Raw genomic sequence first — 26,848 nt, forward strand, 5'->3', positions numbered from 1 at the left:
CTAACTAAAACGGCCATGGACGTAGACGATGTACAGACACACACACAGGCCTCTAACTAAAACCACCATGAATGTAGACAATGTGCACACGCAGGCCTCTAACTGCCACTGACACAGACAGGACACACACACACAGGCCTCTAACTTAAACGGCCATTGACACAGACAGTGTATACACACGGTTGTTAAAAATCCTGCATATCACTACTCTATACTCTTTCTTTATGCAATGACAACTTTTGCAAAACCGTGATGTAGAGAGGGGTGAAGAACAACGGCGAGAACTAACTGCGAGTATTCTCATACCATGTATTTCTTAAAATTTGAGTCACTGTCTAGCAGCTCATCGAAATCGTCAAGGTCCTGTGCTGAGGTTAAGGGAATTTTCTGGTCGTATTCTCGCCGTTGTTCTTCACCCCTCTCTACATCACGGTTTTGCAAAAGTTGTTGAAGAAGGGCCATGATGTGATCAACCTTGAGGTGCAGCTCCCCTTGCTGCTCCAAAATCAATCTTTCGACAGCTGATGGGGAAGTGCAAAATACAAAAGTGCAATATACCTTTAAAGTGGCATTCCAGGGTAAAGTAACACTGACAGGGAAGAAAGAAAATATTTTCTATGCCCCTGTGGGTTAGTGATTGCATTTATGCATCATGCATGAAATGGCAAAATGTTTGCAATTTCGTTGTGTGCGCTGTGAGCTGTGTCACAATGACAAAAATGGGACTTTGACTTCAATCATACAGCACTCTGTGACCTTTAACAACAATATTAAAACAGATTTGTTCTCAAAACTTACCAGTACAGGTAGCTGGAATCAGCTGGTGGGTTTGAGGAAGGCGGGTTTGGGGACGCCAGGGGATTTCAGTCAGGCAGGTTTGGGGACGCCGAGGAATTTCAGTCAGGCAGGTTTGCTGTTGATCAGTGTGGTGCAGTGGTCCTTCAGCCTCCATATCACTGAGGCAAGTTACTGTTGAGACTTGGGGATGTGAAGGGGTGGCAAATGTTAATGAACATGGTAATGTTAAAGTTTTATAGTTAGGTTTTATAGTTTGTCTGCACAGAAGCTTGACGAAGAGGTTTTTGAATCCCATCTTTTGATCGGCTGTCAAAATGGTCTAACAAGTTTATGAAACAACAAATGAAGTTGCATTGGAAGCTGGCTTGTGGTCACCACAGCGTGGCTTTCTATAGGATTTTTTGGGATGGAACCAGTTGCAGGATTTCAATCACGTTTTGATGAGGCCACTGTAGAGGTCTATTTCTAAGGACAGCCTAATGCTTGGAATCTATGAAAGATACTTACGTTCAGTGTAAGTTGGCTCTTCTCTTGGTCTTGCAATTTTCAAAGGTAAAGGGGGAGGTCTTCTTAGGTGTTCAGGATCATCCTCCTCCTCAGATAGTGATGATGATGACTCTCTGAGCCGTCTTGGTCTATACATTTACAAAAATTAGCACTTTCTTCACATACAAGTATTTGATATACAGACAATATCTAATTTAATTTAAATAAAAGAAATGGGCTCACCTTTTACATTCTCTAACTGGATTCTCCTGCATTTCAACATCTGTATTTAAGTCTGACGTGATGCATGCTTTGTCCCACTTGGACTGGATAGTTTGAATGGAGTCTGTGAACAACATATCATTATAAGCCTATAATACCAGAGCAAAAAAAAAAAAACCCTAGCATTTAACAAAATTACTGTCTCTGCTATCATCTTCTCAAGCATCACCTCTGACAAAAAGGCTTTTTACAATGACTAGATACACAATTCCACTGAGGTGCTGTTTACAGATATTTGGATATCTATAAAAATTGATCTTTATGTGGTTGTGTTTTAGCATTGAGATGTAACAGTCTTTTGGATGCTTTACTGTTATGATCCAAGATGGCGGTGCGCACACACGCAGTGGCTCCTCTCTGTCCCGACAGAATGGTGTTTTTGTGTTTTTTGTGTTTTAAAACAGTGTGTATCTGTTCATCTTTGTCGCGTCCATTAGTCTCAAGGCGCACATACTCCTGTGAGTTTCTGCTCGACATCCACAGAACTTTATTCACGGATATAAATCCAGCGGACGCGGAAGCGCTATGCGGCTACGGTTTGCTCCGGAGGCCTGCTCAACCACCGACCCCCACTCCTGCATCCAGCCCGCAGTGGAAGCGCCACAGGCGGAACATGCGGAAGCAGAAGAGAGGCAAACGCGGAGGTGTCCGAGCTAGGCTAGTGGCTAGCCCTCACCGTCCGGCTATCCCTTCCATCATTCTGGCCAACGTACGCTCGCTGGACAACAAGCTGGATTATGTCCGCCTGCTCCACTCATCTTTTAAGTCTGTGAGTGAGTGTTGTGTCCTTGTGTTTGTGGAAACATGGCTTAACGACAGTGTCCCGGACTGTGCCATTCAGCTAGCCCGGCTAATATGCTACCGGTCAGACAGAGCACTAGTCGAGGGGGGGAAGACTCGTGGCGGAGGACTCTGTGTTTACATCAGTGATGCCTGGTGCCGTGATGCTGTTGTGATCTGCAAACACTGCTCACCTCTGGTGGAGTTTATGATTATTAATTGCCGGCCACCTGTGATGACCTGGCGACTTGTCCAGGGTGTACCCCGCCTTTCGCCCATAGTCAGCTGGGATAGGCTCCAGCTTGCCTGCGACCCTGTAGAAGGATAAAGCGGCTAGAGATAATGAGATGAGATGAAGTGCCGGCCATTCTATCTGCCGAGGGAATTTACAGCCATATTGCTGGTAGCATTATACATCCCTCCCGGCTCCAATAACAACAGGAGTGAAGCACTGAGTGAACTCTATCAGCAGATCAGTGAGCAGCAGACAGCCCACCCAGATGCTTTCCTCATCCTGGCTGGGGATTTCAACCATGCAAACCCCAAAAGCGTGTTTCCAAAACTCTATGGACATATCAACTTTCCTACACGTGGAAACAATACTCTGGACAATGTTTACACCATGCATAAAGATGCCTACAAAGCCCTACCCCTTCCTCACCTTGGGGCCTCAGATCACTCCACTGTTATGCTAATGCCAGCATACAGGCCGCTGGTTAAAGTCATCAAACCAGCTAAAAAGCAGATACGTGTGTGGCCAGAGGGGTCCTCAGAGGCACTCCAGGACTGTTTTTCCACCACTGACTGGAACATGTTTAGACAGGTGGCCACCTACAACAACACCACAGATCTCCAGGAATACATGGAGACCGTCACTGCCTACATGAGGAAGTGCACGGACGAGGTTACGGTCATCAGAACTGTCTCCATTCGAGCCAATCAGAAGCCATGGCTGACAGGGGAAGTCTATAGGCTCCTGTGGGCTCGGAACACCGCCTTCAGAGCTGGGGACGAGGTAGGCCTGAGGACAGCTAGGGCCAACCTGTCACGAGGCATCAGGGTGGCCAAGAGACAGTATTCCAGGCACATTGCTGACCATTTCAACGACAGCAGAGACACCAGGAACCTGTGGCGGGGGATTCAGACCATCACAGACTACAAGCCCTCGCCACAGACCTGTGACAACTCCACATCTCTGCTGAATCAGTTGAACGACTTCTTCGCTCACTTTGAGGCAGACAACAGCACCACGGCACAGAAGACCCCACCACCTCCCGGCGACCAGGTGTTGACACTGTCCCCAGACAGCGTGAGGAGAGCTCTCAGGATGACAAATGCACGGAAAGCCCCGGGTCCTGATAACATTCCTGGTCGTGTCCTGAGAGACTGTGCTGAGGAGCTCACAGATGTCTTTACAGACATCTTCAACATCTCGTTGAGCCAGGCTGTTGTCCCCATGTGCCTCAAAACCACTACCATCATCCCAGTCCCGAAGAAGCCGTCTCCCTCCTGCTTCAATGACTACTGCGCTGTCGCACTCACTCCCATCCTCATGAAGTGCTTCGAGCGGCTAGTCATGAGGCATATCAAGTCTGCCCTCCCCCCTGCCCTGGATCCTTTCCAGTTTGCATATCAGTCCAACCGTTCGACCGATGACGCCATCTCCACTGCCCTCCACTCAGCCCTCACCCACCTGGAGACAAAAGACTCATATGTCAGAATGCTGTTCATAGACTTTAGCTCAGCATTCAACACAATCATTCCTCAGCAGCTCATTCACAACCTGGACCAGCTGGGACTCAACACCTCCCTGTGCAACTGGCTGCTGGACTTCCTGACGGGAAGACCACAGTCTGTACGGGTCGGCAGCAACTCCTCCAGCACCATCACACTAAACACGGGGGCCCCCCAAGGATATGTGCTAAGCCCCCTCCTCTTCACTTTGCTGACCCACTACTGCACACCAACATCCAGCTCAAATCTCTTCATTAAGTTTGCGAATGACACGACTGTGGTGGGTCTCATCAACAATGGCGATGAGACAATCTACAGGAGTGAGGTGAGCCGCTTGGCCATGTGGTGCAAGGACAACAATCTCCGTCTGAACATGGAGAAGATGAAGGAGATTGTTGTGGACTTCAGGAGAGAGCACACCCAGCATGCTCCACTAACTATCGACGGTGCTGCAGTGGAGAGGGTGAGCAGCACCAAGTTTCTGGGTGTGTACATCTCTGAAGACCTGTCCTGGAACAACAACACCACATCACTGGTCAAAAAAGCCCAACAGCATCTGTACTTCCTCTGCAAAGTGAGGAGAGCAAGAGTCCCGGCCCCCATCATACACACATTCTACAGAGGCACCATCAAGAACATCCTGACCAGCTGCATCACCGTGTGGTACAGTGCCTGCACCGTGTCCTGCTGCAAGACTCTACAGCGCATCGTGAGAGCAGCTGAGAGGATCATTGGTGTCCCTCTCCCTTCTCTTATGGATATATATAACTCCCGCCTCACCCGCAAAGCCATCAGGATCACAGGTGGCCCCACCCACCCATCTCACAGCCTCTTCAGCCTGCTGCCGTCGGGGAGGAGACTGTGGAGTCTCCGGGCCAAAACCAGCAGGCTCAAGAACAGTTTCTTTCACCAGGTGGTCAGGAGGCTCAACTCCCTCCCTGTTCTGCCCCTCCTCCCCCTCTGCCCCCTGCCACAGATTCTGCTCGCACAACCCCCTTCAGCATCTGACATGTCATCCTCACAGTTTCCCCCCCAACACATACACACATACATACAGTGGGGCAAAAAAGTATTTAGTCAGTCACCAGTTGTGCAAGTTCTCCCACTTAAAAAGATGAGAGAGGCCTGTAATTTTCATCATAGGTATACCTCAACTATGAGAGACAAAATGAGAAAAAAAAAATCCAGAAAATCACATTGTCTGATTTTTAAAGAATTTATTTGCAAATTATGGTGGAAAATAAGTATTTGGTCAATAACAAAAGTTCATCTCAATACTTTGTTATATACCATTTGTTGGCAATGACAGAGGTCAAATGTTTTCTGTAAGTCTTCACGAGGTTTTCACACACTGTTACTCGTATTTTGGCCCATTCCTCCATGCAGATCTCCTCTAGAACAGTGATGTTTTGGGGTGGTCGCTGGGCAACATGGACTTTCAACTCCCTCCAAAGATTTTCTATGGGGTTGAGATCTGGAGACTGGCTAGGCCACTCCAGGACCGTGAAATGCTTCTCACGAAGTCACTCCTTCGTTGCCCGGGCGGTGTGTTTGGGATCATTGTCATGCTGAAAGACTCAGACATGTTTCATCTTCAATGCCCTTGCTGATGGAAGGAGGTTTTCACTCAAAATCTCATGATACATGGCCCCATTCATTCTTTCCTTTACACGGATCAGTCGTCCTGGTCCCTTTGCAGAAAAACAGCCCCAAAGCATGATGTTTCCACCCCCATGCTTCACAGTAGGTATGGTGTTCTTTGGATGCAACTCAGCATTCTTTCTCCTCCAAACACGACAAGTTGAGTTTTTACCAAAAAGTTCTATTTTGGTTTCATCTGACCATATGACATTCTCCCAATCCTCTTCTGGATCATCCAAATGCTCTGTAGCAAACTTCAGACGGGCCTGGACATGCACCAGTACTGGCTTAAGCAGGGGGACACGTCTGGCACTGCAGGATTTGAGTCCCTGGCGGCGTAGTGCGTTACTGATGGTAGCCTTTGTTACTTTGGTCCCAGCTCTCTGCAGGTCATTCACTAGGTCCCCCCGTGTGGTTCTAGGATTTTTGCTCACCATTCTTGTGATCATTTTGACCCCATGGGGTGAGATCTTGTGTGGAGCCCCAGATTGAGGGAGATTATCAGTGGTCTTGTATGTCTTCCATTTTCTAATAATTGCTCCTACAGTTGATTTCTTCACACCAAGCTGCTTACCTATTGCAGATTCAGTCTTCCCAACCTGCTGCAGGTCTACAATTTTGTTTCTGGTGTCCTTTGACAGCTCTTTGGTCTTGGCCATAGTGGAGTTTGGAGTGTGACTGTTTGAGGTTGTGGACAGGTGTCTTTTATACTGATAATGAGTTCAAACAGGTGCCATTAATATAAGCAATGAGTGGAGGACAGAGGAGCCTCTTAAAGTTGTTGTTACAGGTCTGTGAGAGCCAGAAATCTTGCTTGTTTGTAGGTGACCAAATACTTATTTTACCGAGGAATTTACCAATTAATTCATTAAAAATCCTACAATGTGATTTCCTGGATTCTTTCCCCCCATTCTGTCTCTCATAGTTGAAGTGTACCTATGATGAAAATTACAGGCCTCTCTCATCTTTTTAAGTGGGAGAACTTGCACAATTGGTGGCTGACTAAATACTTTTTTGCCCCACTGTACATCTCATCGTTCATTAACACACTGAACTCAGGGACCACACATCTCACTTTACCTCACTCATTTGCACTATTCCGCACTACCTCACCTTAACAGCTGCTAGTTTGTTTATTCTGCTTATTTCATGTTTACCTGCTATACCTCAAGTGCCCTTGACTGTTTGGTTATTTGTACCAATTTATGTGTGTGTGTGTGTGTGTATATATGAGTGTTTAGTCTAGTTCATATCTAGAGTGTTTATACTGTTTTTATATTGTCTGTTTGAGTGTTTAGTCTGTCTTGTTCTTATCTAGTGTTTATACTGTTTATTTATACTGTTTATATTGTTTGAGTGTTTAGTCTATGTCTAGTTCCTATCTAGAGTGTTTATATTGTTTATATTGTTTGTTTTTTTTCAATTATTCCATTTTTATTTATTGCATTGCCAGTTTGCACCATGGGTCAGAGAGGACTGATATTTCATCTGTGCTGTATGTCGAGCATGTATAGCATATTTGACAAAGTTGACTTGACTTGACTTGACTTATTACCTGATTCATACAGTACACGAGCGCGGAACTGCCTCCACCCCTTTTGCTGGGTCTGGCATGACCCTGTTCTAAACTGCTCTTAGGATCTGAAATTGGTCCTTATATGGCGGCCACCATGCCAGGCCACCTGAAAACCATTCCTTGGCCACCAGGCCGGTTTGGTTGTCGTCCTCAAACACAACAATCAAGTACATGCTGCACCTACTAGGAAACAGGACAGTAAAATGGTGGTAGTCCATTCACAGACATATCGCTAGTGTGTATACATGTTGCATCATACTTTGCTAATTCTTAGATGGCATATATTTGCCTATTGTTTCTTTTTACTGTGAGGGTTATTACACTGCAGGCCGTCTCATGCTACACTGTTTCGTGGAATTACTGACAAACAGTACACACAGACACACAATCCTCTAACCTAAATGGCCATGGACACATACATAGTGTACACACTCACACAGACCTCTAACTTAAATGGCCACTCACATATACAGTGCACACACACACACAGGCCTTGAACTTGAACGGCCACTGACACAGACAGTACATGCACACACAGGCCTCTAACTTAAACGGCCATGGACACAGAGACAGTAAACACACAGGCCTCTAACTTAAACGGCCATTGACACGCACACAGTGCACACACACACAGGCCTCTAACTTAAATGGCCATTGAAACATACAGTGCACACACACACACACACACACACACACACACACACACACAGGCCTCAAACTTTAATGGCCATTGACACAGATACAGCAGAAACAAGCAGCCAATAGGTCAGTTAGTATGTAAGAGTGGAAAAGCAACAAATTGTCTGCGATGAGGCATCAGGAAAACCTTCCTTTGAACCAGTTCAACTCGGCAGTAGTGTGTTGTATCCATCAGTCCATGTACAACATATATGCCAAATGTGGAGGAAGATGTGGGGTATTGAAAGAAGGACTCCTGCTGGGCAAAGTTTGAGTAGACCAGATATACCTCTTTATTCTCAACAATTATATTCCTAATCTTTGCAACCTTTCCTTGAATGTAGATATAACTGTTGGCTTGGTCCAATTTTAATGTAAAGTGTTCAGTTCTGTATTGTAAGTACTGCTGTGCACAGCTAAAAGAGGCTGGCACAGGTCCGTCTGTGTTCTCTCTCTTAACACCTAAATGTGTCACTTTCTGTGGTCGAAGAGGTCCTCTCTCAGACAGCCTCATCACAACTTGTGAGCAGGGAAGCTCAGGCTTTCTCACTAGTCGCTTCAGGTATTGCATGAAATTTTCGAATTTGAATGCACTGAAGGAGTCCAGAGTACCATGAACTTCTGCATCTTGTGCAAGGTGTATAAGGTTATGCACATTGTATGACAGGTACATCTCCCCATACAACTCCCTGAAATGCTGGACGAAAAGCAACAAAGCATAATTTGCATACTCTCTGTAGGTATCCAACAGTTCCTCGCTAGACAGTATGAGCATTCCAAGAAACAGCAACAGGAAATGTTGATACACAGACATATGCAAAAAGTCCTTCAGAAGAACAGGACCAGTATAGAGATCTTGCAGTCACGTGACCGGAAAGTACACAGCTGCCATCTTGTCGGTAAAAAACACCGCTGAATACTGCTGCACTCATTTACAAAATGGATAAATTTCAACCGATGGACTACATGGCTCATTTTTCTAATGAACAGATAACTAGATATATGTCTAAAATAAACGACCTACAGATTAGTGACCCTTATCGCTTACCGGACGTAGTTTTCATGACCGTGTCAGTGGATATTGAACTGCCAGAGGTGGAATACCAGGGGCGTGTTTAGCCTATTTTTGGGGGTGCTCAAGCACCCCCAAAAACGAGCTCAGCACCCCCTAGCTCAGCACCTTCAAAAACACTGCTTTTGGACGTAATTTTCAGAAATAAGTGCCCTTGCGCACTGCACAATGATTGTGTGCGCGGGCGTGTGTGTGTTCTTGAATTCATCTGTTACGTGATAGTTCTATGAGCAGTAAAATACCTCTCCTCCTTGTGTCCCCTCTGATTGGGTTGCCTGTCCGCGCGAGTGCTTGCTACGACATGGAGTTTTTTTTAACTGGATTCCACGCCGATGAGAAACTCGAAGTAGCACCTCAGTATTACTGGCATAGCAAGATGTGAAGGTACGGACTGTCTTGTTTAGTTAAAAATATAACGTAAAAATTTGTGTCAGTGGTAAATGTGTAGATATCATAGTTTATTGGGTCAGCTTCTGTTAAAACATTGCATAAGTCTAGTCTTGTCTAGTCTAGTCTTCTTGTCTAGTTAAGTCTAGTCTAAATGTGGAATAAACGTGGAAACACTGTCGTTCAAGCCAGGTGCCTCTGTCAGCTCTGGGGGCTAAGCACCCCCAAAGATCAGATGCTAGAATCGCCCCTGTGGAATACCCAGACATGTATAATTACCTCATTAACTTTCCCTCGCTGTTCAGTGGTGAAGCACTGCGTGCTTATAAATCTCTGGACAGTTATCTTTACAGAAATTCAGGATTTGTCAGCCACCCTCAGATGTGGCATCTTGGAAACAAGAAAATAACAATCCTCATTGGACGGGTAAGTCACTTAAGTATTACTAGTACTGATACTAGATATATCAGTAGTATCTAGTATAGCACTGACCAGCTGATTATAGAATAGAATAAGGTAATTCCAGCTGTAATTCCAAATCGTCCGTCTTGTTTACCATGGATCTGGCGTTGGAGAGATAGAGGCTTGGCAGTGGACATTTGAGTGGCTGTTTTCTGAGCTTAGTCAACAGGCCGGCTCTGCAGCCTCGCTTTTGCTTCTTCTCCCGACACCGCCTCCGCCTGCCAGACCCGATAACAATCCACGGAGACCCCGCTGGCCTCGCTATCTCGTCTGGAATGTTGTGCATGTGATGGAAATCGCTACAAACCGTCATTTTCTGCTGGAAACCAATGTCCAGTAAGTCCATACGGTTGTAGTGGATATTGAAGTCCGGTACAGACGAACAACACGCAAAAATACACACAAAAAAACATAAAAAAACGTGCACAGGTAGGGAGAGCTTGTAGCCGCAGCCGTTGTAGTAGAATTGTATATAGTCAAATCAAATCAAATCAAATCAAGTTTATTTGTACAGCGCTTTTAACAATAAACATTGTGGCAAAGCAGCTTTACAGAATTTGAACGACTTAAAACATGAGCTAATTTTATCCCTAATCTATCCCCAATGAGCAAGCCTGTGGCGACGGTGGCAAGGAAAAACTCCCTCAGACGACATGAGGAAGAAACCTCGAGAGGAACCAGACTCAAAAGGGAACCCATCCTCATTTGGGCAACAACAGACAGCCTGACTATAATATTAGCAGTTTTAACAGGTATAACCCTCAACTGTCCTCATGGGGCCGTCCTTCACAGGAGTGGGGCGATAAAACTCCGACCAGACACAGGGCACCAGGATGGATCAAGCAGGTCCGAGGGGCAGAAGAGGCCAGCATCTCAATCCCAGGATCAACATGTAACTCAGAGGGACAGATGGGGGGGGGGGGGGGGGGGGGGGGGGGGAAGAGAGAGAGAGAAAGAAAACACGTTGTTAGATATGCCCTAAAAATGACAAGTATTAAATCTGTGTGGTAGGCTCGCAGAGACGAGAGTCTTTACATCAGGCATAACACACAATGGCATGTTAATATGGTAAAAAATATCATGACCTGCTCTGGCTGGATGCTTGATTGGGTGATGGGAGCACACTCCTCAGCAATGATGAGATACAGATGGGACCCTTAGGCCTGGCCAAGACAATTCAGTTACATTTCACCGGGTCTGGGACATGCGACAGAATGTCTGACGGCCGATTCCCTGCAGGCTACGATAGCCAGTCGAGGTCCCCACTGTCTCCACCAAAAGATTTCCTGTTGACTCCATGTAACTCAGAGGGACAGATTTGGGGTGGGGGGGGAGAGAAAGAAAACACAGGTGGTTAGGTATGCCCAATGTCACCTGAATAAGTAGGAACAGTATACATATTGCACCGAGTACAAGCAGGGACTCCGGCAACTAACTATGACAGCATAACTAAAAGGAGAGAGCCAGAAGGTAACACAGGCATGAGGGAGCCCCGGGACATAAAGCAGCCAGCCACTACACCATCAACAAACTCGAGTGAGCAAGCGAGTGGGGACTGACAGCATCCATACATCCCAGTTTACCAAAACACTCTATGTCTGAGGACCCTCCAGATCTACTCCTTTACCTCATAAACACCATTAACAAAAGGCTTGACTAAACAGATATGTTTTCAGCCTAGACTTTAATGCTGAGACTGTGTCTGATTCCCGAACATTACTTGGAAGGCTGTTCCATAACAGTGGGGCTTTGTAAGAAAAGGCTTTGCCCCCTGATGTAGCCTTCACTATACGAGGTACCAGCAGATAGCCTGCACCTTTTGATCTAAGTAGGCGTGGCGGGTCATAGAGGAGCAGAAGTTCACTCAGGTACTGTGGTGCGAGACCATTTAGTGCTTTAAAGGTCAATAGTAGTATTTTATAATCAATACGAAATTTGATTGGGAGCCAATGCAGTGTGGATAAGACAGGCGTGATGTGGTCATATTTTCTAGTTCTAGTAAGGACTCTTGCTGCGGCATTTTGAACTAACTGGAGCTTGTTTATGCACTTATTGGAACATCCAGACAGTAAGGCATTACAATAATCCAACCTGGAGGTAATGAAAGCATGGACTAGTTTTTCTGCATCATGCAATGACATTAAATTTCTTATCTTTGCAATATTTCTGAGATGAAAGAAAGCTATCCGGGTGATGTTATCAATGTGAGTTTCGAATGAAAGACTGGGGTCAATAATCACTCCGAGGTCTTTTACTGCTGGACGTGAAGAAACAGAAAGGCCATCCAGAGTTACTGTGTAATCAGAAAACTTACTTCTAGCTGTATGTGGTCCTAGCACAAGTACTTCAGTCTTGTCAGAGTTAAGCAGAAGGAAATTTATAAGCATCCAGTGTCTAATGTCCTTAACACATTCCTCAATTTTATTAAGCTGGTGTCTCTCATCAGGTTTTGCAGAGACATACAACTGTGTGTCATCAGCATAACAGTGGAAACTAATACAATGTTTACGAATAATATCGCCCAGAGGTAACATATATAGAGAAAAAAGCAGTGGACCCAAGACAGAACCTTGTGGAACACCAAACTTTACCTCGGTACGTCTAGAAATATCACCATTTATATCAACATACTGATAACGATCAGTTAGATAAGACCTGAGCCAGGAGAGGGCCATTCCCTTAACTCCCACAACATTTTCTAGTCTATCCAGAAGAATGGAATGATCAATGGTATCAAATGCTGCACTAAGGTCAAGCAACACAAGTAGCGAGACACAGCCCTGATCAGACGCCAACAGTAGGTCGTTTACTACTTTAACCAGTGCTGTCTCTGTGCTATGATGAGGTCTAAATCCTGACTGATACATTTCATGGATGTTATTCCTATGTAAATATGAGCATAACTGCTGTGCCACAGCTTTTTCAAGGACCTTGGAGATAAAGGGGAGGTTTGATATTGGCTGATAATTGGACAGCTGACAGGGATCAAGGTCAGGTTTTTTAATCAGGGGTTTGATAACTGCTAGTTTAAATATGTAGTGAAAATTCATTATGTCTGATAATTATAACTATTCTTTTAAGTTCGTTTCTTAAGACACGTATTTTTAAGTATGTTACCTCGCTTGTTGACAGTTTCGGCGAACACTTCCGCCTTCTTCAAAACAGTCACCAGATGTCGAGTGGTGACGTGCCTTATCAGCTGATGTTACTCTATGGAGGCGTGAACGTCCCGCCCAATTTGACAGGTAGTCCACGCCTCCTGCTGTCAGGTCGCTGCCCCAGGACTGCGCTCCAGGTGTGTGACAGCGCGTACGCTCCCTCATCCCGGTTCATGGTCCTCTGCACCCGCTTACGTATCTCCACTGCCTCTAAAATCCAACGCTGATATCTATTCTCTTCAGCACGAATGACTCTGGCCTCTTCCCAATTCATAATATGATTTTTTCGTTTGCAGTGGTCTGAAATGGCTGATTTTAAGTTTTCTTGGTGTGCTTTTTCTTTTTCGGATCTTGTGAGTCTTTTTGTTGTTTCTTTTTCACATTCTAATTGGTGTTCTTTCCTGCGAGTGTGGAAGCATCTGCCCGTTTCACCAATATAGACTTTATTGCATGAACGGCAAGGGATTTCATATATGATATTGCATTTATTGTCCAGTTGTATTTTATCTTTGGGGTGAACTAGCAGCTGTCGGAGGTTCTTGTATGGTTTGACCGGGGTGTTGATGTGGTATTTCCTCATGGATCGTTGGATGCGTTCTGTAACTCCTTTTATGTATGGTAATGTGACAAAGCCCCGGTTTGTTTTTTCTGTGTTTTTTCTTGTTTGTTTGTTTCTTTCCTTTTTTTGTGTCTGTGATTTTCCTTTTCGAATTGCCCACGGTGGATATTGGCAGTTTTTTAATGCCTGTTGGATGTGTTGTTCCTCCTCCTGTCTGTCTTTCTCCTCCGTGATGTTCTCTGTTCGGTCGTATAGTGTTCTGATTACTGACATTTTGTGTGCGATGGGATGTTCAGATGTCCAGAGAAGATATTGGTCGGTATGTGTAGGTTTTCTGTATGTTGTAATTCTGATGTTTCCTTCTTCTGTGTGGTGTATTTTTAGGTCCAGAAATGCTATTGTCTTGTCCGTTTCCTCTTCGTGTGTGAATTTGATGTTGCCTGTCTTGTCTATGGAGTTTAGATGATCCGTGAGTTGTTGTGTGTGGCCTGTTTTGGTTATTTCAAGAATGTCATCAACATATCTTTTCCAGAAGATAGGTTTGCAGTCATCCGGTGCTGTTTCTATGGCTCGGGTTTCCAGATCCTCCATAAAAAAGTTGCATAGAGTGGCAGATAGCGGGTCCCCCATTGCAAATCCCTCTTTTTGTCTATAGATTGTACCTCTGTATTGGAAATATGTGGACGTGGAAATGAAATGTAATAGTTTTGTTATGTCCTGTGCTGTAAGTTTTGTACGTTTTTTCAGGGTTCTGTCTGCTTTTAACCGGTTTTCTACTATGTTAAGAGTGTTTGTGACCGGTGTTTTTGTAAAGAGGGCTATGACGTCATGTGATACAAAGATTTCATCCTTTTTTATCTTGATTTCCTTTAGTTCTTTCGCCAGTTGTTTTGAGTTTTTGCAGTGGTATTCCATGAGTCCGAGGAGTGGTTTAATTATGTCTGCCAGTGTCTTGGAAAGGTTGTAGGTAACTGATCCTACACTGTCTACTATGGGTCTTAGTGGTGCTCCGGGTTTATGAATTTTCGGTGTGCCGTATATCCGGGGGGTGATGTCTGCTGTGGGGATGAGGTGGTTGTATGTTTGTTTATCAATTTTGTTGTCATCCATTAACGGTTTGAGTAATAGTTTTAATCTTTTTTTCTTTTCCTCCGTCGGGTCTTTTTTGAGTATTTCATATGTGTTTGGGTCCGTGAGCATTTCATTCATTTGTTTTTCATATTGATTAGTGTCCATGATAACCGTGGTCCTCCCTTTATCAGCCGGTAGTATTGTTATTTTCTTGTTCTTTGCGAGTGTTCTGATGGCTTCCATTTCCTGTTTAGTTGTGTTTCTGGGTGGCGGTTTAGCTGAGGTGAGGATGCCTGCTATTTCGTTCCTTAATGCGGCCTTCTGTCCTTGGTCCTGTAACATGTTGCATGCTAGTTCCGTAGCCAGTATGAATTCTTCATTTGGGATTTTATTTGGTGTGATGGCATAGTTTAGTCCCCATGAGAGTATAGTGCGTTCTGCTGTTGTTAGTGTGTGTTTAGACAGGTTGCATGTCCATTTTTCATTTATTTGTTTGTCCTTGCATTTATTTTGTTTCTTTTTGATAAGCCTATTTAGTTTTTTAATATGGCGTGTTTTTGTTTTTGAGAATTCTTGTTCTTGTATTGCATTTAGATGTTCTTCCATACTTTTTTCCATGTCACTGCTGAGTTTGAACCGGAGTTTGAAATCTTGTGTTCTTTGTGTTATTTCTGTATTTAAATTGTTGATTTTGTTTGTCGTGCATCTAATTCTTTCTCTTACCAGAGTCATTCGCGCTCTTTCGATGGTCCTTTCCGCGTTTTTTGTTGGTATTGGATTTTTTATGTAGAGGCTTGCTGGAATGACGCCTTCGTCCCGGCAGCGGAGATTGAAGCGGAGATGGTTTCTTTGTCGCGCCAGTTTTTTCTTTAGTTTTTCCAGGCAGCGTACCTCTTTGGCACAATCTTCTCCATAACTTATTTTTAATATGTAGTGAAAATTCATTATGTCTGATAATTATAACTATTCTTTTAAGTTCGTTTCTTAAGACACGTATTTTTAAGTATGTTACCTCGCTTGTTGACAGTTTCGGCGAACACTTCCGCCTTCTTCAAAACAGAAGAAGTGTTTACACACACTAACAACAGCAGAACGCACTATACTCTCATGGGGACTAAACTATGCCATCACACCAAATAAAATCCCAAATGAAGAATTCATACTGGCTACGGAACTAGCATGCAACATGTTACAGGACCAAGGACAGAAGGCCGCATTAAGGAACAAAATAGCAGGCATCCTCACCTCAGCTAAACCGCCACCCAGAAACACAACTAAACAGGAAATGGAAGCCATCAGAACACTCGCAAAGAACAAGAAAATAACAATACTACCGGCTGATAAAGGGAAGACCACGGTTATCATGGACACTAATCAATATGAAAAACAAATGAATGAAATGCTCACGGACCCAAACACATATGAAATACTCAAAAAAGACCCGACGGAGGAAAAGAAAAAAAGATTAAAACTATTACTCAAACCGTTAATGGATGACAACAAAATTGATAAACAAACATACAACCACCTCATCCCCACAGCAGACATCACCCCCCGGATATACGGCACACCGAAAATTCATAAACCCGGAGCACCACTAAGACCCATAGTAGACAGTGTAGGATCAGTTACCTACAACCTTTCCAAGACACTGGCAGACATAATTAAACCACTCCTCGGACTCACGGAATACCACTGCAAAAACTCAAAACAACTGGCGAAAGAACTAAAGGAAATCAAGATAAAAAAGGATGAAATCTTTGTATCACATGACGTCATAGCCCTCTTTACAAAAACACCGGTCACAAACACTCTTAACATAGTAGAAAACCGGTTAAAAGCAGACAGAACCCTGAAAAAACGTACAAAACTTACAGCACAGGACATAACAAAACTATTACATTTCATTTCCACGTCCACATATTTCCAATACAGAGGTACAATCTATAGACAAAAAGAGGGATTTGCAATGGGGGACCCGCTATCTGCCACTCTATGCAACTTTTTTATGGAGGATCTGGAAACCCGAGCCATAGAAACAGCACCGGATGACTGCAAACCTATCTTCTGGAAAAGATATGTTGATGACATTCTTGAAATAACCAAAACAGGCCACACACAACAACTCACGGATCATCTAAACTCCATAGACAAGACAGGCAACATCAAATTCACACACGAAGAGGAAACGGACAAGACAATAGCATTTCTGGACCTAAAAATACACCACACAGAAGAAGGAAACATCAGAATTACAACATACAGAAAACCTACACATACCGACCAATATCTTCTCTGGACATCTGAACATCCCATCGCACACAAAATGTCAGTAATCAGAACACTATACGACCGAACAGAGAACATCACGGAGGAGAAAGACAGACAGGAGGAGGAACAACACATCCAACAGGCATTAAAAAACTGCCAATATCCACCGTGGGCAATTCGAAAAGGAAAATCACAGACACAAAAAAAGGAAAGAAACAAACAAACAAGAAAAAACACAGAAAAAACAAACCGGGGCTTTGTCACATTACCATACATAAAAGGAGTTACAGAACGCATCCAACGATCCATGAGGAAATACCACATCAACACCCCGGTCAAACCATACAAGAACCTCCGACAGCTGCTAGTTCACCCCAAAGATAAAATACAACTGGACAATAAATGCAATATCATATATGAAATCCCTTGCCGTTCATGCAATAAAGTCTATATTGGTGAAACGGGCAGATGCTTCCACACTCGCAGGAAAGAACACCAATTAGAATGTGAAAAAGAAACAACAAAAAGACTCACAAGATCCGAAAAAGAAAAAGCACACCAAGAAAACTTAAAATCAGCCATTTCAGACCACTGCAAACGAAAAAATCATATTATGAATTGGGAAGAGGCCAGAGTCATTCGCGCTGAAGAGAATAGATATCAGCGTTGGATTTTAGAGGCAGTGGAGATACGTAAGCGGGCGCAGAGGACCATGAACCGGGATGAGGGAGCGTACGCGCTGTCACACACCTGGAGCGCAGTCCTGGGGCAGCGACCTGACAGCAGGAGGCGTGGACTACCTGTCAAATTGGGCGGGACGTTCACGCCTCCATAGAGTAACATCAGCTGATAAGGCACGTCACCACTCGACATCTGGTGACTGTTTTGAAGAAGGCGGAAGTGTTCGCCGAAACTGTCAACAAGCGAGGTAACATACTTAAAAATACGTGTCTTAAGAAACGAACTTAAAAGAATAAGAATAGAATGCTAGTTTAAAGGATTTGGGTACATAGCCAATCATAAGAGAAGAATTTATTATTTTTAGAAGCGGTTCAATTACTCCAGGCATTATCTGTTTGAATAGATGTGTCGGTAAGGGATCTAGTACGCAAGTTGAGGCTTTTGATGTAGAGATTAATGAAAGTAATTCAGTTTCTTTTAGGGGAGTAAAACATTCTAACTGATGATCTGATACAGTTATATTGTTAACTACAAGGTCACTTTCATTGTCTAACCTTAAATTAGTAGTTTGAATTTTTTGTCGGATATTCTCAATTTTGTCATTAAAAAAATTCATGAAGTCGTTGCTACTACATACCGCAGGTGTGCATGTGTTGATAGTGGACTTATTCCTGGTTAATTTTGCTACAGTATTAAATAGGAATCTAGGATTATTTTTGTTATCTTCTATTAGGGAGGAGAAATATGTTGATCTCGCAGCACTAAGAGCTTTTCTATACTTCAGGAAGCTCTCCTTCCAAGCTAATTTGAAAACTACCAATTTTGTTTGACGCCATTTACGTTCCAATTTTCGAGTGGTCTGTTTTAATGTGCGAGTGTCATCATTATACCAGGGTGCTAATTTTTTGTCTCTGACCATTTTCCTTTTTAGAGGAGCTACATTATCTAAAGTATGGCGGAATGTTGACTCTAAGCATTCAGTTGCCTGATCAAGTTCTGCAGGGGCTGACAGTGACCCAATCAAAGTTGACAGCTCTGGGAGATCATTTATAAAGCTCTGTGCAGTAGTTGACGTGAAAGTACGTTTAATACAGTAGCGTGGTGAGGTGCATATATTATTACTCAGACATATTTTGAATGAGATGAGACAATGATCTGAGATAACTTCAGACTGTGGAAGTATGACTATATTGTCTACGTTTAATCTGAATGTTAGTATTAGATCAAGGGTGTGACCACCATTATGGGTCGGTCCAATGACATTCTGCTTAATCCCGACTGAATCTAAGATGGACACAAACGCTGTTTTTAAAGGGTCTTCTGGGTTATCGAAGTGAATATTAAAATCTCCGACAACTAAAGCTTTGTCTAAGGAAATAACCAAATCTGAGATAAAATCTGCAAATTCAGAAAGAAACTCAGAATATGGCCCCGGGGGCCTGTAAATAATAAGCAATGGAATTAACTGGGTAGACTTATTTTTCGAGGCTACATACATTATATGAGTATGAAGAACTTCAAATGTATTAAATTTATAACCAGGTTTGTGTGTTACACCTAGATAATTGTTATAAATAACCGCGACGCCTCCTCCTCTGCCAGTTAGACGAGGCTGGTGTATATAACTGTATCCAGGAGGACTCGCTTCATTTAATGCTATATATTCATTTGGCTTAATCCATGTTTCTGTTAAACACAGTACATTAAACTCCTGATCAGTAATGAGTTCATTAACCATTAGCGCTTTAGATGTAAGAGATCTAATATTTAATAGCCCCACCTTTAGATCAAAGGTGCTGGCAGCAGCTGTACAGTCAGTCTGATCTAATTTTATATTGATTAGGTTACTGGAACAAACTCTCTGAAAATTTCTACCTTTTTGTTGAGCTCGGGGAACAGACACAGTCTCGATGTAGTGGGCCCTGAGTGACGACTCTGTGCAGCTAGCAGACAGTGGGTTTAGCCTGTTTGTCTGCTCCCTGGCCTTGGCTCTGGATTGTCAGAAATTAACTAGGCCTGTTCTGAGACTATGACCTATGCTGCAGGAAATGAGAGCAGCACCTTCCCGAGTGGGATGGATACCGTCCCGCCCTAACAGGCCAGCAGTGCCCTCAAAATTAGCCCAATTATCTATAAAGCCCACACTGTTTTCAGAGCACCACCTGGACAGCCAGCAGTTCAGCGACCATAACCTGCTGTAAGCTACATCGCCACGCCGCATTGGGATGGGGCCAGAGCATACTACAGCATCGGACATCGCCTTCGCTAATTTAAACACCTCTACAAAGTTACTCTTAGTAACCTCAGACTGACGAAGGCGTATATCATTAGCTCCTGAATGGATAACTATCTTTGAGAACCTGTGCTTGCCTAGGACCCTAAGATTACCTGCTATGTCCGGCGCCCTGGCTCCCGGTATACACCTGACTAAAGCTGCTGGTGCCCCTAAAGGCTGAGCTAATTTCACGTGCCGTATGATAGAGTCCCCTATAACCAGAGCTCTTTCAGGTTTCTCAGTGGGTGCATCACTAAGGAGAGCAAACCTGTTCGACACGTGACGCGGAGAGGAGTGGTGCTCCTGTGGGCGAGCCTCAGCGGTAGCTTTGGCTCTACGCTTATGCCGCCGAGCCGTCACCCATTCGCCCCACTGTAAGGGCTCTAATGCCGGAGTTGGGGGATTGCTAACTCCACCTAGGGCGTCCAGACTTTCCCTAACAGAAACTACACTGTTCTCACACTCACTAACCTGCTCTAAAGCCTGGACACGCGCTTCTAGCACTGAAATCTTCTCCGTCAGAGAGCTAACTAACCTGCACTTATCACAAGTAAAGCTAATAGAGCTATCGCTAGTGACAGAGGAAGAATGACTAAACATCCTGCACTCAGCACACTGAACAGGCTGAAGGTGTGCCATGATGAAAAGATTCACGTACCTTAAATGAAGATCTGTTGATATTAAAGCAGATCAGATGGCCTCCGCTTGTGGACTTTACACAGGAGGAGAGAAAAAGAAAAATATAAAATATATAAAAAATATAAAAATATAGTAGGGTTTTTCAGAAGAAAAGGTAGAAGTAGAAGCAGAACTAGAACCAGAAGTAGAAGTAGAAGGCGGAAATATGGCATTTGACCTACAAGATGGCGTCTGTTACAATCTGGATCGGCTGTGACATCACATGCAAGATCTCTATAAAACAGGAACTGGCGAAATTCAGACTCTTTCCATTGGTCTACTTCTTTCAAGGACTTCAGCTTCCTTCCAAACTCCACTGGCACACTTGCCCTGACCTTAACAAGTTTCTCAGACAGAACGTTAACTTGGGCCCCTGAGAGTCTGCAAGCCAGTGGACCCCTGAGCCACAGGTACAGCAGACGCCTCATTACACCCAGACAGACCAGATGCATGTAATCCAGGGGGAAACCACTAACCATGCCCAGAGAAGTGACTGCAAGAGGTGAAGTTCCAAAATGATGACCATCATCAACCATATCTTTGATTCCCTGGTCTGTCCGCAGAGGTGCATCCGTTTTGGGGAATGTCATCCGGTTGCTAGTATACTCCCCCTCCTGAGTACATTTCTCACAACCTGAGTAGCCTGTGTGGCCTTTGATACACTTAAGAAAAGCTCGAGCTGGAGCATCACATATCATGGAAGAGAGATGGAGAGTCATGCTGACTCCTTGGAATGTAAATCCCCTCTCCAATTCCAGAACTTCTTCCTCAAGATATTCATTGAGTAATGGCTTCTGACTGCCACAGAAAAGTGCAATTACAAAAGGGTCCTTATGAGGTGTGTTCTTGAGTGTAGCGCTTACAAAGTGTGGGTGGAGCACAGAGGACGGCAGGACAACGCTTAGAGGCAGAGAAGGCTATTTATTAAACAACTTTTCAGTTTAAATGCGGCGTAAGCACACGCACACACACACACACACTCTCTGCATTCTGGTCCCGGGTAGTGCTCCCTCTGCTCTCCCTCTGCCTCCTTAAATAGGGAGCGGTTACTGGGAAAACACACAAAACACAGGTTAACTACCGTCAGGTGTAGCGATTCTTCCACTCACCTTCCCTGGCTCCACCCTCCTGTCACAGACTGGCGCTTGACCACGCCCCCGCTGCCACATACCCCCACCGCCCGATTCAGGCCGGGCACCCGTCCGGCCTGCAGCCGACACCCCCCCCTTGACGGGAGAGGAAGTCCGCCACAACCATCTGCGCCCCCGGCCTGTGGACCACCTTGAAGTTGAAGGGTTGGAGTGCCAGATACCAACGGGTGATCCGCGTGTTGGCATCCTACATGCGGTGGAGCCACTGGAGGGGCGCGTGGTCCGAACAGAGGGTGAAAGGGCGCCCCAGCAGGTAGTAACGGAGGGCGAGGACTGCCCACTTGATCGCCAGGCATCCCTTTTCAATCGTGCTGTAGCACCCCTCACGCACTGACAGCTTCCGACTGATGTATAGGACGGGGCGATCCTCCCCCTCCACCTGCTGGGACAAAACGGCCCCCAGCCCTCTGTCCGACGCATCCATCTGTAACATAAAAGGGAGAGAGAAGTCAGGGGAGTGTAAAAGTGGCCCCCCACACAGTGCAGCCTTTACCTCAGAGAAAGCCCGCTGGCACTGCTCCATCCACTGGACCGGATCTGGCGCCGCCTTTTTAGTGAGGTCAGTCAGCGGGCTGGTAACGTCCGAATAATTAGGTATAAACCTACAATAGTAGCCAGCCAGCCCCAGGAACTGTCTCACCCCCTTTTTGGTCTTGGGCCTCGGGCAGGCCACAATCGCTGCTGTCTTATTAATTTGGGGACGCACCTGCCCGTTGCCCAAGTGGAAGCCCAGATACCATACTTCCACCCACCCAATCGCACACTTCTTTGGGTTGGCAGTGAGACCCGCCCGCCTCAGCGACCTAAGGACAGCCCTCAGGTGTTGCAGATGCCGCTGCCAATCATTACTATAAATGATAATATCGTCTAGATAAGCGGCCGCATAGGTGGCGTGGGGCCGAAGGACCCTGTCCATCAGCCGCTGAAACGTAGCAGGCGCCCCAAACAGCCCAAACGGAAGTGTGACGAACTGGTGTAAGCCAAACGGTGTGGAAAAGGCCGTTTTCTCCCGGGATAATGGAGTCAAGGGGATCTGCCAATAACCCTTCGTCAAATCCAGTGTCAAGTAAAAGCGAGCCGTGCCTAGTCGATCGAGCAGCTCATCAATACGAGGCATTGGGTATGCATGGAATTTAGACACAGCGTTGACTTTTCTATAGTCCACACAGAACCGGACCGAGCCGTCGGCCTTGGGAACCAAGACCACCGGGCTGCTCCAGTCACTGTGGGACTCCTCAACGATGCCCATTTCAAGCATGGCCTGAAGTTCTTCCCGAACCACCTTTTTTTTGTGTTCGGGTAGCCTATAAGGGCGGCTACGCACTACCAGCCCTGGGGGCGTCTCTATGTGGTGCTCTATGAGGTTAGTGCGACCGGGCAGGGGCGAGAACACATCCGAAAACTCGGCCTGCAACTGGGCGACCTCCGTGAGTTGGGTCGGGGAGAGGTGGTCTCCACAGGGGACCGGAGAGGTACGTGATGCCAATGTCCCTTTTTGAACCTCCGGCCCCAGCTCCGCCTTCTCCGGAACTACCGACACCAATGCCACAGGGACCTCCTCGTTCCAGAGTTTCAGCAGATTGAGGTGGTAGATCTGTAGTGCCCCCTCCCTGTCAGTTTGCCTTACCTCATAGTCGACGTCCCCGACTCGCCGTGTGACCTCAAAGGGTCCTTACCACTTGGCGATTAATTTGGAGCTCGACGTGGGCAACAGGACGAGTACCTTATCTCCCAGAGTGAACTCTCTAAGGCGCGTGCCCTTGTTGTACAGGTGGGCTTGCCGTTCCTGGGCCTGCCGCAAATTCTCCTGAGTTAGGTGGGTGAGCGTGTGGAGTTTTGCGCGCAGGTCCATAACGTACTGAATTTCGTTTTTGCTCTGTCCCTCCTCCCAATTTTCCCGCAGTACATCTAAGATGCCGTGCGGCTTACGCCCATATAATAATTCAAACGGGGAGAACCCCGTGGAGGCTTGGGGGACCTCTCGCACTGCAAATAACAAGGGTTCAAGCCACTTATCCCAGTTACGTACGTCCTCACTTACGAATTTTTTGATTAAATTTTTGAGGGTGCGATTGAACCGTTCAACTAAACCATCCGTCTGTGGGTGATAAACGCTGGTGCGGATCGGCTTAATACCCAGTAGCCCATACAGTTCGCTCAGTGTTCGTGACATAAACGAGGTGCCTTGGTCAGTCAGAATCTCTTTCAGGATTCCAACCCGGGAGATGACATGGAAGAGGGCCTCTGCAATACTGCATGCTGAGATATTGCGAAGAGGCACCGCTTCCGGATATCGCGTTGCATAGTCCACCAGAACCAATATAAAGCGGTACCCTCGTGTTGACCGATCTAATGGCCCAACGAGATCCATCCCAATTCTTTCGAACGGGGTCTCGATTAATGGTAGGGGGCGCAAGGGTGCTTTTGGAATTGCCGCTGGATTTACTAACTGGCATTCGCGGCACGCCGTACACCACTTACGGACGTCATCGCGAATCCCTGGCCAATAGAATCGGGCCATTATCCGGGCTAGTGTCTTATCCTGCCTGAGGTGTCCAGCCATGGGATTAAAGTGAGCCGCCGGGAATACCAATTCCCGGCGGCTCTTTGGAATTAATAACTGGGTGACTCGCTCTTTTGTCTGAGTGTCCTGCGTCACTCGGTATAATCTATCCTTCAAAATGGAAAAATAGGGGAAGGACGGGGTGGCGTTCGGCTGGAGCGTTTGACCATCGATTACTCTCACTTGGTCAAACGCGTGTCACAGAGTCTCGTCTCGCGATTGTTCTAGTGGGAAATCCGCGAGGGATTCCCCAACAGAAAGAGGAGGAGCCGGCAGCTCCTCACTCTGTCGCGGAGATGACGTAGACGGCTCTGCGACCGCAGCTCCAGCCAAAGTGACACCGGGACCTTCCCCTGTCAACCGGCAGGACCCACTCTTTACTAGGCGTGTCATTAAACCCTGAAATCCCGGCCAATCAGTCCCCAAAATTAAAGAGTGGGTAAGGCGAGGATTAATCGCCGCCTTCACTATAGATTTTTCCCCTCTGAAATATATGTGGACCGACACCAAAGGGTATCTGTGAACATCCCCGTGCACACACAACACCTTCACCCCCTGTGCTCCCCCCAATGCCTCGTCTTGCACCAGGCTTTGGTGGATCGAGGTCTCATTGCAACCAGAATCCACCAATGCCTGATATGTAGCCCCTTGTACACTCACTGGTATGCGATACGCTCTGGCCCGATCGAGGGCAGCTTCTGGCACGTCGTGGATCCGCACCACCGCCCCCACCTCCATAGCTGCGCACTGTTGCTGCAGGTGGCCCGGTTCCCCGCAGCGCCAGCAAACCGGCCCAGGCCTTCCCTCTGCAGCTGTGTTCTGGGGCTCACTCACCTGAGGGGGGGGGAGAGACAGACACAGAAGGGAGAAATAGGAGGGCACCACGGGTGTGGCGGGCCGGCTGGGGTGGAGCCGGCCCCCGCCTCCGTGGTGGGGGAATGGGGCGAGGACGGGACACAGAAGGGGGGGGAGGAAGAGAGAGAGAAGAGGAGAGAAGAGACAGCGGCGTCGGCCGTCCTGCCACCGGAACAGCCGCCAAATGATCCTCTGCCAGTCCTACGGCCTGATCCAGCAACGCCGGGCGGTGGCACTGGACCCAGTCCGCGGTTCCGGCTGGTAAGCGGGCGATGAATTGCTCCAGCACCACCTGATCGATGATTCCCTCAGCGTCGCGATCATCGGCCCTCAGCCACTGCCAGCAGGTGTCCCGGAGCTGCTGGCCGAATGCGAACGGCCGGCCGACTTCCTCCATCCGCAGCGCGCAGAAGCGCTGGCGCTGTTGTTCGGGCGTGCGCCCCACGCGCTGGAGGACGGCCCGGCGAAGGTCGGCGTAGGCCAGCCGGCGGTCGGTGGGGAGCTGTAGTGCGGCCAGCTGTGCCTCTCCCGTCAGGAGGGGGAGGAGGCACGCAGCGCTGCTCCATCGGCCACCCCGAGGCTTCGGCGACCTGCTCGAACAAGGTGATGAATGCCTCGGGGTCATCCTGCGGGCCCATCTTGGTCATGGTGAGAGGAGACAGGCCCGCGGCCGGGGCGCTGGTGGACCCCGCCGACGCGAGGAGATGCCGGAACGCCTCACGATCTTCCTGCTGGGCCAGCACCAGGGCTTCGAAGCGGCGCTCCTGCTCCTTTCGGAGCGTGATGAGTGCCTGGTGCTGGCTCTGCTGAGCCATGGCGAGGGTGTGGACCAAGTCCGCGAATGGGGAGGATTCCATGGGGCTGCAAAGTTGGTGCTCCACCTTTTCCCGGGTTCCGGCACCACTGTAGTGCTTACAAAGTGTGGGTGGAGCACAGAGGACGGCAGGACAACGCTTAGAGGCAGAGAAGGCTATTTATTAAACAACTTTTTAGTTTAAATGTGGCGTAAGCACACACACACACACACACACACACACTCTGCGTTCTGGTCCCGGGTAGCACTCCCTCTGCTCTCCCTCTGCCTCCTTAAATAGGGAGCGGTTACTGGGAAAACACACAAAACACAGGTTAACTACCGTCAGGTGTAGCGATTCTGCCACTCACCTTCCCTGGCTCCGCCCTCCTGTCACAGACCGGCGCTTGACCACGCCCCCTCTGCCACATTGAGGTATCCCAGAATTGGCCAGAATTGAGTGGAGGAACTTTTAAAAACTGGCAGCCCATCAACATTAGCTTGCAATTCAATGCATGCACCATTGACCAATTTGTGCTTGCATGCTTCTAAAATTGTTTTAATTGATTTCAGGATGCCAAAATAGTGATAATTCCCACAGGCTTTCTCCCTGACTACTAATGACTCTGACTGCGAGGTCCTTAACAATGTTCTTCCATCACTTGGGAGTGATGGATGATGGAGTTTAAGAATTTTTAATAATTTAGTTAGTGCACTTTGTGTAATATACTCCTCTGTTGCCCAAGCTGGAAGACTTCCCTCTAAATCACCGTCTCCACTGTCCCAGCTACTGCCATCAGAATCAATCTCCTCTATCTCCATAGAGATGTCCTCGTCAGAGAAGCCATCCTCCAATTCACAAACATCAACAGGAATGTCAGGGACATCTTCTGACAT

General features: G+C 46.5%; 1 protein-coding gene across 1 annotated transcript; it reads right to left on the minus strand.

Annotated features, from left to right (window-relative positions):
• Positions 1-26,848, minus strand: LOC132872352 (uncharacterized). Its single transcript, XM_060907123.1, has 6 exons — positions 26,722-26,848; positions 1,528-1,630; positions 1,306-1,433; positions 799-978; positions 307-521; positions 1-108 (listed from the first exon to the last, which is right to left on the minus strand). The coding sequence occupies exons 1-6, from the start codon at positions 26,846-26,848 to the stop codon at positions 1-3; spliced, it is 861 nt and encodes a 286-aa protein (XP_060763106.1).

This window comes from Neoarius graeffei, chromosome 24, assembly GCF_027579695.1.
Source record: "Neoarius graeffei isolate fNeoGra1 chromosome 24, fNeoGra1.pri, whole genome shotgun sequence".
Classification (NCBI taxonomy): domain Eukaryota; kingdom Metazoa; phylum Chordata; class Actinopteri; order Siluriformes; family Ariidae; genus Neoarius; species Neoarius graeffei.

What these genes read in the sequence shown, in the direction of transcription:
- LOC132872352 (XM_060907123.1), bottom strand. Translation starts at nt 26,848, where the DNA reads ATGTCAGAAGATGTCCCTGACATTCCTGTTGATGTTTGTGAATTGGAG. An exon ending in CCAGTTAGAGAATGTAAAAG is followed by an intron (nt 1,434 to 1,527) that starts GTGAGCCCATTT and finishes GTAAATGTATAG; the next exon opens with ACCAAGACGGCTCAGAGAGT. An exon ending in CAAATTTTAAGAAATACATG is followed by an intron (nt 109 to 306) that starts GTATGAGAATAC and finishes TGTCTGTGTCAG; the next exon opens with TGGCAGTTAGAGGCCTGCGT.